This window comes from Mya arenaria, chromosome 8, assembly GCF_026914265.1.
Source record: "Mya arenaria isolate MELC-2E11 chromosome 8, ASM2691426v1".
In the NCBI taxonomy this organism is placed as follows: Eukaryota; Metazoa; Mollusca; class Bivalvia; order Myida; family Myidae; genus Mya; species Mya arenaria.
Window position 1 is genome coordinate 56087838 of NC_069129.1, and position 16957 is coordinate 56104794.

The 16957-nt window shown below is 36.1% G+C and overlaps 1 protein-coding gene across 1 annotated transcript in view; it reads left to right on the top strand.

Annotated features, from left to right (window-relative positions):
- The window catches only part of LOC128242815 (Golgi apparatus protein 1-like), a 43316-nt gene extending 27730 nt beyond the window's left edge, over positions 1 to 15586 (top strand). The window contains exons 19-25 of the mRNA XM_052960158.1: positions 386 to 509; positions 1404 to 1546; positions 3282 to 3383; positions 3689 to 3841; positions 6424 to 6544; positions 8401 to 8507; positions 9425 to 15586. Of these exons, the coding sequence (XP_052816118.1) occupies positions 386 to 509; positions 1404 to 1546; positions 3282 to 3383; positions 3689 to 3841; positions 6424 to 6544; positions 8401 to 8507; positions 9425 to 9592 (918 nt within the window). The 3' untranslated portion in view covers positions 9593 to 15586. The remainder of the gene's footprint in view (positions 1 to 385; positions 510 to 1403; positions 1547 to 3281; positions 3384 to 3688; positions 3842 to 6423; positions 6545 to 8400; positions 8508 to 9424) is intronic.
- Positions 15587 to 16957: the final 1371 nt, after the last annotated feature.

Below are 16957 nucleotides of genomic sequence, written 5' to 3' on the forward strand. Positions count from 1 at the left end.
ATGTCATTTATACATACACTACTAAGATATGATGTTACATCTACACACTTCATATTTGTGACAGTTGAGAATCAAATGATCTTGAGAAGATGATGCATTAACATGTACAGTTGAAACTCATTATGTCGACTTTATCGGGACCTAGGGGAAAAGTCAAGATAACCAACATTTGACACATCCAAATGTAAAAAAATAAATATCACCAATCGCAACACATTTGGATTTGATTTATGTCCGACATCCGACTTCTGCATTTGAACTGTCTTGTTTCTGGAGAAATAACCATGTGTGATATGTTGAAGTGGTTTTTTTTTACTATCTAACTAAAGTAAATATTGGTATCAATGTACATGTATCTAATTACGATGTATATTTACATTGGCAGAAGTACTGCAGTCACAAGGAACCGTCCGATGTCCTCAGATGCCTCCGGAACCATGTGGAAGAGGTCGGATTCGACTCCAGTTGTAAACAGATTGTGGAGAGACGAGCCATGGAAAGCACTAAAGGTAACACTATTTTTTAGAAAGAAAAAATGCTTCTTTTAAGGGGCACATTTTTATTTTTTAATTTTATACATTTTTACATTTAATAATTTGATTTGATGATTGAACAAAAACAAAACATGATTAGTGTAGTGATAAAAAATTACTAGCAATATTTTTTATCTTTTTTGTGTCGCCTGACTAGGCGACAAATAAGGGTTACTTTTGTCGGTGGTGGCGGCGGTCGCGTCTCATTTTTACTTGACAGGAGCATATCTCAAATTTCATATGTAGATAGATTTCATTGAGGGCAAGTGCAGTGCACAAGAACCGTAACTCTTGCTTCCATATGTTTAAAGTTGTTGCCCTTTGTTAATTTTCGTTGTTTATTTTTGTCTGGTAACTGTTACCTTCAGTTCAAATGCCACCTACACTTGAAAGTTAAATGGCAACATCATTGTCTATAAATGAATAAAATGCCAATCTAACAGCTATAATGTTGACAGTAAATATATCATCAGGGGACACATCCAACTCGCAGAGTTCTAGTAAACTTGGGAAATTGAGGCAGATGATTTGTGCACAGATAAAAAATATTTGTATCAACCTTCATTGTGCCCCTTTAAATGATCAGTTTTACAGTTGTTTAAGCTTTTTGGCTTATAGCCTCGATGTCAGCATCAGTGTCAGCATCATTTGTAATACAAAAACTCTAACCTTGGCTATAAGTTGAAAACTGTTGTAGCTAGGTACACATCAAATGTTTCCAGAGAGAATATGCGCATGTGTAGCAAGGCCCAGAACTCTGGTTTTAATAATTATCGAGTTCTGTCCCTTGTTTGTCTGAAAAATTAGGAAGGCATTTTGGTTTGCTACGTCACACTTTTGTTTAAGTTCAACCCATCTTTTATTTTTCAGATTACAGGATAAACCCCTCTCTGGCTAAATCATGCAAAATGGACATTAGAAAATTCTGCAGTGATGTTATAAAAGAAAATTCTAATGATAAAGAAATGGAGGGAAAGGTCATCAATTGTTTGAGAAGAAAATACACAACAGGGGTATGTGATGGTCAAGTATTCATTGTTAGGATTTCTTTTTGTAAATTTTAATATGAGCTGGCGAGAAACATTTGACATGCTTTTTGACACAAATGTAATTAATAAATGCTTTTTTTAGTGGTATTTGCTCAGAATTTTCCTGAAGTAGGAATTGTTTGCCATTGATAATAGATTGAATAGATTAATGAAAGGTGGTTTAATTAAAAGATTAAAACTGTATTAAGCTTCGTCCAATGAGATAACATGAATTGAAGAAAAAACTTCAATATTGAGAAAAGGGGGAGAGTATAAGTATCTATCATGTGTTTCCGATACGGATAGAAAAATCCGACCCGAGGGCACGCGCTTATGCCGGTAACGAGGCTTGCCGAGTTACCAGTCCCGCAGCGTGCCTGAAGGTCAGATTTTTAGATCCGGACCGAAAAAAACATGATTGATATGTTTTCTTGCATACCTAAAATTATAAATTTGTTGAAAAATTGACGTAGAAAACTGTACACAACGTCGCACATGCTTTTTGGTGAAATGTACAAAAGCGCGTGCGACGTTGTGTACTGACGTCATAAAGCGCCGTAATTTTAAATCACTATCCAACGTCAAATAGTTCCTTTAAAAATCACGCTTTTACGATTATTTATTTTCAATTTTTATTAAAAGTATTGTAAACTTATATTTTTGATTTCTCTTTATTGAAATTGCATAATATACTTTTCATAAACCATACAATAAAAGAAATAAGAAGTGGCGCGTTGTTGCGTGTGACTCATCTTACATGGGGGGTGTAAGATGAGTTTTTCCAGCACCGGTCACATGACCGGAAACACACGTCTGGTAAGAAATGTTTAGTGGTAATGTCTACCTGGAATTTAAACCTCACCAAAGAAGCTGGTGGTCGAACCCCACATGGCAGAGAGTGATGTAGTCAAATAGTTGTCTGCCTCTCACCCAAGAAGTTGAGGTTCGAGCCCCACCAAGCTGAGATAGTTCTAGTAGTATTGTTGTCGGCTTTTCAACAAAAATGTTGGGGTTTGAAGCCCAGCCAGCTGAAAGTGGTCTAGTTGAATAGTTGTCTGTCTCTCACCTAAGATGGGGGAAGGGGGGGGGGAATGGACCCGACCAGGCTGAGAGTGATCTAGTGGTATGGTTGTCTGCCATTCACCCAAGAAGTTGTGGTTTGAGCCCCACCCAGCTTGGAGTGGTCTAGTGGTATACTTGAACACATTAAAGAGGAATGTTCTTTTGACCTCTTAAAATTGACAATAGCACTTTTTTCTATGAAGGAAAACAATGATTCATATATGGGTAAAGCTGTCTTCACAATTGAGCTGAAATAAATTGGTTTGGAATAATTTTACAGAAAATGTGCCTTATTATATTTAGAAAATGTGCATTAATATACAGAAAATGTGCCCTAATTTAAGGAAAATCTGCCTTAAAATACAGAAAATGTACCTTTATATACAGAAAACCTGCCTTGGAGTATGGTAAATGTGCCTTTAAGTACAGAAAATGTGCCTTAAAATATGGTAAATGTGCCTTTAAATACAGAAAATGTGCCTTAAAATACAGGAAATGTGCCTTAAAGAACAGAAAATGTGCCTTAATATACGGAAAATGTGCCTTAATATACCTAAAATGTGCCTGTAATTACGGAAAATGCACCAAAATAATTACAGAAAATGCTTACTAGATATCTCAATCCAAGGATCCCAATAGTTATCATAATCAATTTCAGGAGCTTACAAAGGCATGCGTGGCTGAAATCCGTCCATTGATTAAAGAAGTTCATCAGGATATAAACATGGACCCTGTGTTACTGGAGGCCTGTCAAAAACAGGTTTGTATCTCTTGTTGTTGTTTTTTAATGTTTACAGTAACTTTCATTCACCAACATTTTACATTTTGATAAGCAAGACTAAATTTACATGTCACTTAAAAAAATAAAAAGAGCCCATCTTTTTTTAAATTTGGATTGTGGGCAACCCCAGCAAACAATTAATTAATTAATTACAAGGCTTTGGAGGGTGTTAGCTAATTTGGACCAACTGAAGTTTTGACACTGTATCAGACAATGTCCTGCAATATTTTTGCACCTAAATCAGAAAGAGATATTTTCTACATGTCATGTTTTTTTTCCCCTAGATCCAGAGTTTCTGTAGTGATGCGCTGGGTGACCACGACAAGAATACGGAGGTCCTTCGCTTCCAGCCAAAAGATGAGGAATCCAAGGTCAAGACCTGCCTTGAGGAGAAGCTCACCGAGGGAAAAATAGATAAACAATCTGATTGTGCTCATGTGAGTTGATTTTACCTCTTTTGAGGTAGTGAATGGTAGTGGAAGGTAGCGGGCAGTAGTTAGAGGTAGTGAGTGGAAGTGTGAGGTAGTGTGTGGTAGTGAGAGTAGTGATATGTAAGAGAAGGAAGCAGGTGGTAGTGACAGATAGTGAGAGAGGTAGTGAATGGTAGTGAGCGGTAGTTAGAGGAAGTGAGAGAGGTAGTGAGTGGAAGTGTGAGGTAGTGTGTGGTAGTGAGTGTTGTGATATGTAAGAGAAGGAAGCAGGTGGTAGTTACAGATAGTGAGAGAGGTAGTGAATGGTAGTGAGTGGTAGTTAGAGGAAGTGAGAGAGGTAGTGAGTGGAAGTGTGAGGTAGTGTGTGGTAGTGAGTGTTGTGATATGTAAGAGAAGGAAGCAGGTGGTAGTTACAGATAGTGAGAGAGGTAGTGAATGGTAGTTAGAGGAAGTGAGAGAGGTAGTGAGTGGAAGTGTGAGGTAGTGTGTGGTAGTGAGAGTAGTGATATGTAAGAGAAGGAAGCAGGTGGTAGTGACAGATAGTGAGAGAGGTAGTGAGAGGTAGTGGAAGGTAGCAGTTGGTAGTGAGAGGTAGCGGGTGGTAGTGAGAAGTAGTTTAAGGTAGCGGGTGGTAGTGAGAGGTAGCGGCTGGAAGTGAGAGGTATAGGAAGGTAGCCAGTGGTAGTGAGAGGTAGTAGAATGTAGGGGATGGTAGTGAGAGGTACAGGAAGGTAGCCAGTGGTAGTGAGAGGTAGTGGTAGGTAGCTGCTTGTAGTGCGAGGTAGTGGTAGGTAGCGGGTGGTAGTGAGAGGTACTAGCTGGTAGTGGAAGGTAGCAGCTTGTAGTGCGAGGTATTGGTAGGTAGCGGGTGGTAGTGAGATGTAAAGGAAGGTAGTAGCTGGTAGTGAGAGGTAGTGGAAGGTAGCGGCTTGTAGTGCGAGGTAGTGGTAGGTAGCAGGTGGTAGTGAGGGGTAATGAGGTTTAGTGAGAGGTATTGAGTGTAGTGAGTTGAAGTAAGGTTTTTTATGGGATTTGTCCGTCAAGTTTAATCCTAATAGTTGTTAACCTTTATGCAACAACTATTATGGGGATCGAACCCACCACTCCTAGCTCTGCAGGCAGATACTTTTCATTGTTGTTTTTGTTTGCAAAAAGAAAACTACAGAAGCACTTCTCTTAACACATAAAACGAGGCTTAGAGGATATTATGATAGGACACTTTTCTGATGTCCTGTATCTCATTGAATTTGGTGTGTGAACATCAATCACAAGACAGATGCAGGTTCATTGACCAAAGAGACATAATACAGGTTGTCAGCAATTGTCCTATTGTGAATTTTTTTTTATATAGAACTTGTTTGAATTTTTTAGCTCACCTGTCACTTTGTGACAAGGTGAGCTTTTGTGATCGCCTTTTGTCCGGCGTCCGTCATGCGTCGTGCGTCGTCCGTCAACAATTTACTTCAAAGACATCTCCTCCGTAACCGCTAGGCCAATATTAATAAAACTTCAAAGGGATGTTCCTTGGGTGGTCTTCTATCAAAGTTGTTCAAAGAATTCAATTCCATGCAGAACTCTGGTTGCCATGGCAACCAAAAGGAAAAACTTTAAAAATCTTCTTTTCCCAAACCACAAGGCTTAGGCCGTTGATATATGGTAGGTAGGATCACCAAATGGTCCTCTACCAAGATTGAGCAAATTATGGCCCTTGGGTCAAAATTGGCCCCGCCCCGGGGGGTCATGGGTTTTCTCTATATGTTTATAGTGAAAACTTAAAAAATCTTCTCCTCTGAACTTACTTGGCCTAGAGCTTAGATATTTGGCATGGTTCATCGTCTAGTGGACCTCTACAAAGTTTGTTCAAATTATGGCCCTGGGGTCAAAATTGGCCCCGCCCCGGGGGGTCATGGGTATTCTCTATATGTTTATAGTTAAAACTTCAAAAATCTTCTCCTCTTAACTTACTTGGACTAGAGCTTAGATATTTGGCATGATTCATCGTCTAGTGGACCTTTACAAAGAATGTTCAAATTATGGCCTTGGGGTCAAAATTGGCCCCGCCCCGGGGGGTCATGGGTTTTCTCTATATGTTTATAGTGAAAACTTCAAAAATCTTCTCCTTTGAACTTACTTGGACTAGAGCTTAGATATTTGGCATGATTCATCGTCTAGTGGACCTCAACAAAGATTGGTCAAATTATGGCCTTGGGGTCAAAATTGGCCCCGCCCCCTTTGGGGGTCATGGGTTTTCTCTATATGTTTATGTTTAACAAATAAAACTGCACTGAGCTCTTACACAAAATTTGTCAGGATTTTCATTCCCAAAACAAATCTGTTATTGATTTGTTGGTTTATATCGTAAAGACCTAAAAAACAATTCAGTGTGTTTAAGGCAGCACTCAACAAAGGCTATTATGTTGATACGGGGTCTGAAAGTAACAGTATAATTATAGTGATTTTTCAGTTCGATGTGCTGCATTTTCACTGTTGGATATGGAAAAGGCAATTGAAAGGCATGCAGTATATAACATTATCAAAGCAATTTTCACTAAAACACATGTAACATACCTTTTTCACTTCTATTACAGCAAATAGCACAGTGGCAAAATGAGGTAAACATTGATATTCATACTGACCCAGAACTCAACATTGCCTGTACCCCCACTCTCACACGTTGGTGCCGCGAATACGAGTCTGGACAGGGAATGAGTAAGTCTTCAGTTGTCTTATAATTATAGTAGACATACAGCTTAAATCAGTAATTGTCATAGAGATGTTCCTGATATGTCTTAACTATAACAAACAAGGCCTTATCATATATATATAGCTCCATTGCATTGAAGGTCATATCACATATAAAACCCTTTCACAAATAAAGCCACATCACTAAATGATGCTCCAACACATAAAGCCATATCGTAAATAAGGCCCTATCACATTTAAGGTCCCATCACAAATAAGGCCCTATCACATTTAATGTCCCATCACAAATAAGGCCCTATCACATTTAAGGTCCCATCACAAATAAGGCCCTATCACATTTAATGTCGCATCACTAATAAGGCCCCATCACATTTAAGGTCCCATCACAAATAAAGCCCTATCACATTTAATGTCCCATCACAAATAAGGCCCTATCACATTTAATGTCCCATCACAACTAAAGCCCTATCACATTTAATGTCCCATTACAAATAAGGCCCTATCACATTTAATGTCCCATCACAACTAAAGCCCTATCACATTTAATGTCCCATCACAAATAAGGCCCTATCACATTTAATGTCCCATCACAAATAAAGCCCTATCACATTTAATATCCCATCATAAATAAGGCCCTATCACATTTAAGGTCCCATCACAACTAAAGCCCTATCACATTTAATGTCCCATCACAAATAAGGCCCTATCACATTTAATGTCCCATCACAAATAAAGCCCTATCACATTTAATGTCCTATCACAAATAAGGCCCTATCACATTTAAAGTCCCATCACAACTAAAACCCTATCACATTTAATGTCCCATCACAAATAAGGCCATATCACATTTAAAGTCCCATCACAAATAAAGGCCTATCACATTTAATGTCACATCACAAATAAGGCCCTATCACATTTAAGGTCCCATCACAAATAAGGCCCTATCACATTTAATGTTGCATCACAAATAAGGCCCTATCACATTTAATGTCCCATCACAAATAAGGCCCTATCACATTTAATGTCCCATCACAAATAAGGCCCTATCACAATTAAAGTCCCATCACAAATGAAGCCCTATCACATTTAATGTCGCATCACAAATAAGGCCCTATCACATTTAAGGTCCCATCACAAATAAGGCCCTATCACATTTAATGTCCCATCACAAATAAAGCCCTATCACATTTAATGCCCCATCACCAATAAGGCCCTATCACATTTAATGTCCCATCACAAATAAAGTCCTATCACATTTAATGCCCCATCACCAATAAGGCCCTATCACATTTAATGTCCCATCACAAATAAGGCCCTATTACATTAAAGGTCCCATCACAAATAAGGCCCTATCACATTTAAGGTTCCATCACAAATAAGGCCCTATCACATTTAAGGTCCAATTACAAATAAGGCCAGATTATATTTGGTTTATATAGGCATTTTCTCATTGGTCAAGAGGATGAACGTCAATGCAAAGTTACATCATTTATAAAGCCCTATCACATTCAAGATCATATCACATATAAGACCATATCACATGGCATCAGCTCAAAAAACATTTCATATATGTTGAGTGTGAGTTTTTTGCTACTCATATTCATGGTCTTCATGGTCGTTTGGCTTGACTGCCCCTGTTAAACAAATGAATGTATTGAATCCTGACTAAAATGCAATTGTTGTGTACAGTTATCATGTGACTAGTAAAGTTTCCAATCGTTATAAATATTAATATAAGGTAGGTTCAGCGATGTCAATTATTTTAAATGAATGAAATATAAAATTAATTTTGTATTGATAGCAAACTATCCTGAAGATGATTTAATTTATTATGATTACAGTGCTGTCTTGTGCACTTTCAGAGATGTCGTGTCTTTTACAAGTTCTTGAGGACTATCCGGATAAAATGGATTTGAAGTGCCGTAATCTTCTGGAGAAAAGGAGGACATTATGGGAGTTTGCCGCTCAGGTTAGTCTGCAGTTTATGTTTAATATTTTTTACATCTCTATGCACTGTTATGCCAACAGCACCCACAGCCACAACAACAACATTTGTACAAGTGTACTGTTCATAGTATCTCTGTCTCTATGTATATAAATGAAAAGGGAATTTTAATCATTATTGACAATAAATCTCAGAGTTGAACTTTCGATGGTGTTTTATAAATGTGCCAAACATTTCACACAAAATATTTGATGTCTGACTGTATAAAATGTAAAAGAGTATCTTGGCAGTGTCATTATTGTTCTAAGATTATCTTGACAGTGTTTATATTGTTTCTCAAGTACCTTGACAGTGCTGTTATTGTTTCACGAGAACCTTGATAGTGCTTTTATTGTTTCACGAGTACCTTGACAGTGTTGTTATTGTTTCACAAGTATGTGGACAGTATTGTTATTGTTTCACAAGTACCTTGACATTGCTATTATTGTTTCACGAGTACCTTGACAGTGCTGTTATTGTTTCATGAGTACCTTGACAGTGCTGTTATTGTTTCACAAGTACCTTGACAGTGTTGTTATTGTTTCACGAGTATCTTAACAGTGCTGTTATTGTTTCACGAGTACCTTGACAGTGCAGTTATTGTTTCACGAGTACCTTGGCAGTGCTGTTATTGTTTCATGAGTACCTTGGCAGTGTTGTTATTGTTTCAAGAGTACCTTGGCAGTGCTGTTATTGTTTCATGAGTACCTTGGCAGTGCTGTTATTGTTTCATGAGTACCTTGACAGTGTTGTTATTGTTTTAAGTGTTTTAAGAGTACCTTGACAGTGTTGTTATTGTTTCACAAGTACATAAACAGTGTAGTTATTGATTTATGAATATCTCGACAGTGTCGTCATTGTTTCACAAGTACCTTGACAGTGTTGTTATTGCTTTACTTCAGATTGCCCCAATAGAGACAATAGAGGATCTCCATGGACAGATCATGCAGTCTCCAGCACGCAACTATATCTACGGTGTTTTAATGACCATTATTGGTGTGATATTTATTGTCGGCATTACTTGTGGCCGAGTGACTAAACGTGTTACAGCAGCACAGAAAAACAAATAACGCTCACATGTCTTTGAACAAATGTATCCGTGAAAGGTGGTTTGATTGTTTTGGGAGGCGGTAAAACTTAATGAGATTTTGTTGTTTGAGGGGATTTAAACTTCACAAGATTTTGTTGATACCTTTCATTTGAATATTTTTCTAAATTGAGAAGAAACTTTTCCTATTCTTTTAGTTACAATAATAAAAGTTACTTTCTAGAAGGAATATATACGTAAGATGTAACATCATCAATGTATACATGATGGCGAACTGAAATAAAAGATGTATTTTTTGTATTTTTGTAGTGTATTTGAAATGTATTTTTTAAATAGTGAGAGTAATACTGAAAATAACATAGTTTTTGCATAATATTGAAACAGATTTACAAAAAAAGTGTTTAATGTTATTTTATTTGTTAAGCAGTTTTGTTATAATGTTAATGTGAAAAACTACAGAAAATATTAGCTTAAAATATTATTGTTATACTCAATATTAATGTAATGCAGCATTAAAGTATGTTTTTTTTTCAAGAAATGTTTATTTTTTATACCTAACTAATATAGTACCTAAGCCTAAATTTACTTATTACTTGAGTCTTGGTTTAAGACTCTACACACACAGCTTGCCATCTTTATTTCCATGTAAAATTGCTATTTAAAAAAAGAAAGATGTTTATAATAAGATATTTTACAATTTTTTTTACAATTTTTGCCAACCTTAATTTTTTGAAGATTTCGTTTAAAGTTTGCTTGAGTCTGAGTTAAATAATGTTATTTAAGAATTGGAATATATATGATTTCGGAAGCAGATGTGAACAAAATTGTAGGGCCAGTTATTTTAGATATAGATAAGAATGTCTTTTAACTCAGACTTAGATATGGCCCAGTTGGTGGGCCAAGTTGGTATAATTACTAAAAAAGCAACTTTCAAAAAGCATTATTTGTAAATGATTTTGTTATTGTGTATATCGCTTTTTCAAAAAGTGTTATTTGATAGAATGTATGCTGGTAATGATTGGGAATCATAATTTGTATGTGTAAAAAAATGATTGTTTATGATAACATTTCTTGTCTATTTTTGTTTATTCATATTTTCTCTTTCATAAGAAGAACATTCCTATAGATGTAGCGAAAACGTGTTAAAGCTGCACTCTCACAGATATACCGTTTTTACAACTTTTTTTATTTTTGTCTTGGAAAGAGCAAATTTTTGCATAAATATCTGCAAACCAATGATAAAAGATTGCTGACAAATGATCAGACTGCAGATTTTCATATTTCTGTTCGAAAATTAATGTTTTATGGCTTAAACCGTAACTAACGGTTTAAGAAAATTGCATAAAACATCAATTTTTGAACTCAAATATAAAAAGTTGCGATCTAATTTTTTGTCAGCAGTCTTATATAACTGGTTTTCATACATTTTTGCCAAAAATGACTCATTCCAAGACAAAAAATAAAAAAAAAGTTGTTGAAACGTTCAATCTGTGAGAGTGCAGCTTTATTACCCATCAACATGTTTGAATTTACAACTATGATGTTGTTAGTGCTTTACCAGCATTGTCTCTATATCAGATAAAAGTGATTAATACTGATTGAAAATCATGATGTTATCTATAGCTTTAATTACCAAACCTTCTATGTTTTTTCTTCCTATAGCACTATGCAGTATCCTGTATCCCCTAGTCTGCTCATTCTGAAATAACCAGACCTAGTGCATTTTGTTATATTAATACAAAAATTACTTTTCTCATCGGCAGAAACAGATGTGGTTTTTCTAGTTTTTTTTTGTTAAAAATGATATAGCTTTTTTGGGTCTTGAATTAAAACGTAATTTAAAGTTAGTTTAAATAGCCTTTCCATTTGAACTAAAACTTTGTCTGTCTCATTAAACAACATAAGTTATATTATCACAACTGTCCTGTTTTAGTGAAGCAATAGATGCTGTTGATGCATACATTAAGTTTATAGGATTTCATTTGGCTTCCTAACATTAAAATGTATGTATAGATGGTTTTCAAACCTTATATACTCCATATGATTATGCATTCAGTTTACATGAATCTCAGAAAGAAGTGTTGCATTATTTTATTACATGCTTTTCCATGGTTTATTGACAATAATAAGTTGATACAGAGAGTTTATAGAAACATGATTTCACTGTTTCCCTCAATTTTACTAATTACCAGGTTTCACTAAACTTGGAACTTGAATCACATACACAGCTGGGAAGAAAATATTGATGAAGTCATTTCTGGCATGATGTCAATGACAATTTGTTTAAGTGAAGGTAGATTTTCCCATGTTATCAATACATGTATGAATTGAATTTGATGAATTAGAAAGATGAAATAAATAGAGATTGATTGGTTCAGTGTAAGAATGCAATATATTTTCATTGTGAACATGAGTAATAAATATTTTCACTGTGGTAGAGATGCCCATACGTTACAAGGTTTAGTTCTCTCTCGGTGATATATGTTGCTGTCATACACTGAAACTAGCAATTATCCCCATCCAAGTATGTCATAAAGAAGACAACGGAGGTGTCATACTGTGTTTATAACTTTTGTTAATGTTTATTCAAACATGTATTTTTTTTGCTGTTACAGAATTGTTTTGTATTGATTTACCTGTGAAATATTTTTGTTATGTCATTTGCTTAGGAAAATAACCCTACACATGTTGAAACATATTTGTAGAATAAAAATCGAGGGTGTTTTGTTCTCTTTATCTTGTTAAAAATGATTGTGTAAGTATAAGGTATAAGTTCTTACTCTATCACATTTCTATACACTAAGTTACTTAGGTCTTAATGTGACAATATCACAATTTTGTAAAAACAAGGGAGAAAGAAACTGTGATTAATTATATTGGTGCAAACGTTATAATTGAATTATTACTGATATTTCAGAATAAAAACAGTGCTGTAAAATGTTTTGATATAGTTCAAACATAAAGGAATATTGTTGAGCTATTCATGATCAATACTCATGATTATTTAACAAATGATGCAAATAAATCATCCAGAAAATGTTGCTTCATTGTAAACTCATTTAACATTGGTATCAGCAAAGTGAGTTTATTTATAATATATCCTATTTTATGTGTCTTTATTGCTTGAATCATCTGCCGGGGCTAACTATCAGTTGACAAATGAGTCGTGTCTGTGATGGGGATTTTTATGCCCCCGAAGGTGGGCATATTAAAATCGCACCGTCCGTCCGTCCGTCCGGCTCTGTAACTTTCCCTTGTATGGACAGATTTTAGAATAACTTGACACATGTGTTCCACATACCAAGGCAACGTGTGGCGTGCAAGACTTGTGTCCCTACCTCAAAGGTCAAGGTCACACTTAGTGTTTATTCACAATGGAGTGCTGCATATAAGGACATAGAGTATATTTTGTCGTGTCCGGGCTGTAACTTTCCCTTGTATGGACAGATTTTAAAATCACTTGCCACATGCGTTCCACATACCAAGACGACATGTCGCCTGCAAGACCCGTGTCCCTACCTCAAAGGTCAAGGTCACACTTAGTGTTTATTCACAATGGAGTGCTGCATATAAGGACATAGAGTATAGGTTGTCGTGTCCGGGCTGTAACCTTCTCTTGTATGGACAGATTTTTAAATAACTTGCCACATGTGTTCCACATACCAAGACAACGTGTCGCGTGCAAGACCCGTGTCCCTACCTCAAAGGTCAAGGTCACACTTGGTGTTTATTTACAATGGAGTGCTGCATATAAGGACATAGAGGATAGGTTGTCGTGTCAGGGCTGTTACATTCCCTTGTATGGACATATTTTAAAATCACTTGCTACATGTGTTCCACATACAAAGACAACGTGTCGTGTGCAAAACCCGTGTCCCTACCTCTAAGGTGAAAGATACACTAAGTGTTTATTCACAAGGGAATTCTGAATATAAGGACATAACAGTGTAGGTTGTCAAGTATGGGTGGTATTTTTTATGTTCAGAGGCAATTTAAAATAATTTGCCATATGTATTTGACACGTAAAGGCAATATCAACTTTTCATGTACTGACCTTGTTCGTAGGTCAATGTCACATTCGGGGGCATTCGTCGCATACTGTGACAGCTCTTGTTTTTCTGAAAATCAAACATGTGTCAACACAATTTTTTTATATATATATTTGCCTAATATCTTCTATATTCATAGATCTCGCATGCATACATAGTTCTACCATGCTTTCATAGTTCTATCATGCATTCATAGATGTATCAGGCCTTCATAGAGCTATCATGCATTCATAGATGTATCAGGCCTTCATAGAGCTATCATGCATTCATAGATGTATCAGGCCTTCATAGAGATATCATGCATTCATAGATGTATCAGGCCTTCATAGAGCTATCATGCATTCATAGATGTATTAGGCCTTCATAGAGCTATCATGCATTCATAGATGTATCAGGCCTTCATAGAGCTATCATGCATTCTTAGATGTAGCAGGCCTTCATAGAGCTATCATGCATTCATAGATGTATCAGGCCTTCATAGAGCTATCATGCATTCATAGATGTATTAGGCCTTCATAGAGCTATCATGCATTCATAGATGTAGCAGGCCTTCATAGAGCTATCATACATTCATAGATGTAGCAGGCCTTCATAGAGCTATCATACATTCATAGATGTAGCAGGCCTTCATAGAGCTATCATGCATTCATAGATGTATCAGGCCTTCATAGAGCTATCATGCATTCATAGATGTATTAGGCCTTCATAGAGCTATCATGCATTCATAGATGTATCAGGCCTTCATAGAGCTATCATACATTCATAGATGTATCAGGCCTTCATAGAGCTATCATACATTCATAGATGTAGCAGGCCTTCATAGAGCTATCATACATTCATAGATGTATCAGGCCTTCATAGAGCTATCATGCATTCATAGATGTATCAGGCCTTCATAGAGCTATCATGCATTCATAGATGTATCAGGCCTTCATAGAGCTATCATACATTCATAGATGTATCAGGCCTTCATAGAGCTATCATACATTCTTAGATCTACGAAGTGCCTACAACTAACTATTGACATTTTATTGAGTCATTTGATATTAGTTTACGCAGGGGGACATCATTTACCTGTGATTGGGTCGTTTGCCGATAATCAAATCTGTGTCAACCCCAAAAACAGTAATACCTTCTTGCCTAATATCTTGTATGTTCTTATATCTATCATGCATTTATGGTTCTATCATGCGTTGAGGTTCCATCATGTGTTCTTATATCTATCATGCATTCATGGTTCTAACATGCGTTGAGGTTCCATCATGTGTTTTTATATCTATCATGCATTCATGGTTCTAACATGCGTTGAGGTTCCATCATGTGTTCTCGTAACTATCATGCATTCATGGTTCTATCATGCGTTGAGGTTCCATCATGTGTTCTCGTAACTATCATGCATTCATGGTTCTAACATGCATTGAGGTTCCATCATGTGTTCTCGTAACTATCATGCATCCATGGTTCTAACATGCGTTGAGGTTCCATCATGTGTTCTCGTAACTATCATGCATTCATGGTTCTAACATACGTTGAGGTTACATCATGCGTTCATATATTGATCATGAGTTCATGGTTCTATCATTCATTCATAGGTCTATCATGCGTTCATAGTAATATCATGCATATGTTGCCTGCTTACCATGGAATATGGACATTTATGTACCATTGTAAATGACATGTTTTGTATAGTACAGCATTAACATCTTCTAAATCATTCTTCTATTAACATATACTAAATCATTCTTTCTCTAAATCAAAAATGCACACTTTGTCACAGAAAACAGATTGAAAAAAAACCCACACAATAAATAGCAAACTCCTTACAATTTCAGAAAGAACTTGACAACCAACTTGTATGTATAATTGATACATGGGTGACCAAAAGTGCTTGTTCTTTCCTGATTTTGTTGTTGAATTGTTAACTCGTACTGTGATGCATTGGTTGATTAAATAGGTCTATAACACTGCGTTCTATTGTTTGTTTTGTATCAGGGGTTCAAAATTTCAGGATAAACTTTAGACTATTGTACATTTGAGATTACTTTTTGCTCGGACATGTACATCAAACACAGTTAAAAGTACCTTCATATGAATATAAACAACTTGGAAACAATTTTAAAGGGGTGTAAGTCCCTTTATCATGCTTTAGGAATGGGCCCCTTATCCGTAAACAAACCCGTTTTAAAACCCCTGTTTGTATGTATTGTATTATCATAATCATTAAAGTGACACTCTTATTCAAAATCATTACATACACATGTAAAACAAACATAATGTTTGAGTGATAAACCTTTAACTTCTTACTAAATAATGCATTTATGGAATCTTTTAATAACTATTAACAATAATATAACCGTGTATTTAATAGCTGAAAACCACAAAAATATTAAATGATTGGTGAATGCTAAAAGATTTACTGCGATATGCTATGGTTTTTTAAGGTAGCAATACCGTGTTTTCTGCACATTTCTTTTGTATTTAACTCGTTATCATTCATAAGCATAACTGTTTTCGACATCTGTCCATCCTTTTTGGTATATTAAAACAATTGTATTAAATGTGTTCAATCTTATTTGGGAGTAATAGTGCATCTATAAATAAAGTTCATGTTAACAGTCAAACTCACATTGTTACGCTCGCTGTTATTGTTACCTCTCATTTAATAGCTGTTTGAACGGAACGCCTTGTTGTCATACCGATGATAGCATTGGCGGAATCGTGCAAAGACAAATCCATGAATGCCATATAAAAGTATATAAGCTACCAGATTTATCCTGCTGGTAGTCATATGGTTGCCTCAAATATTAAGCCATGCATGCCTTTACATTGATTAACTGCGAATGGCTCAAAAATAGTTATGGTTCCTTATACAGTAAAAGCCTACTTGGAGATCTGTGGGGATTATAGAGCTAATATTAGCATGCAATAGAGTTCCGACCTAAATCCAAAACCGATGCGTCGCTCTCGGGCGATGCTTCTTATGGTGACTCTCCAACTTTTGCCCATCGCAAGACCGTTAAATTTAGGAGGAGCACGAGATACTGTTACCACCACCAAGAAAGGCAGCATGCCCGCAAATAACACAGACTCGACACGGGGAAGTAGTGATTAAAAAACCCATTCCTTTCGAGGACCCGTAATTGGAATGGGAACATTTAAATCCTTGCACCAGATCTATTGAAGGGCAAGCCTGGTCCGCTGTTGTTCCAGCTTCAATAGCGTACAGTCTAAAAGATCGTAAATCTCGGGCATAGGCTTGTGGTCCGCCTCGTGGCACTGACTGCTCGCAATGATATTTCGAAATGAGAAAGAATGCCAATAATTAATAAAAAACTAAA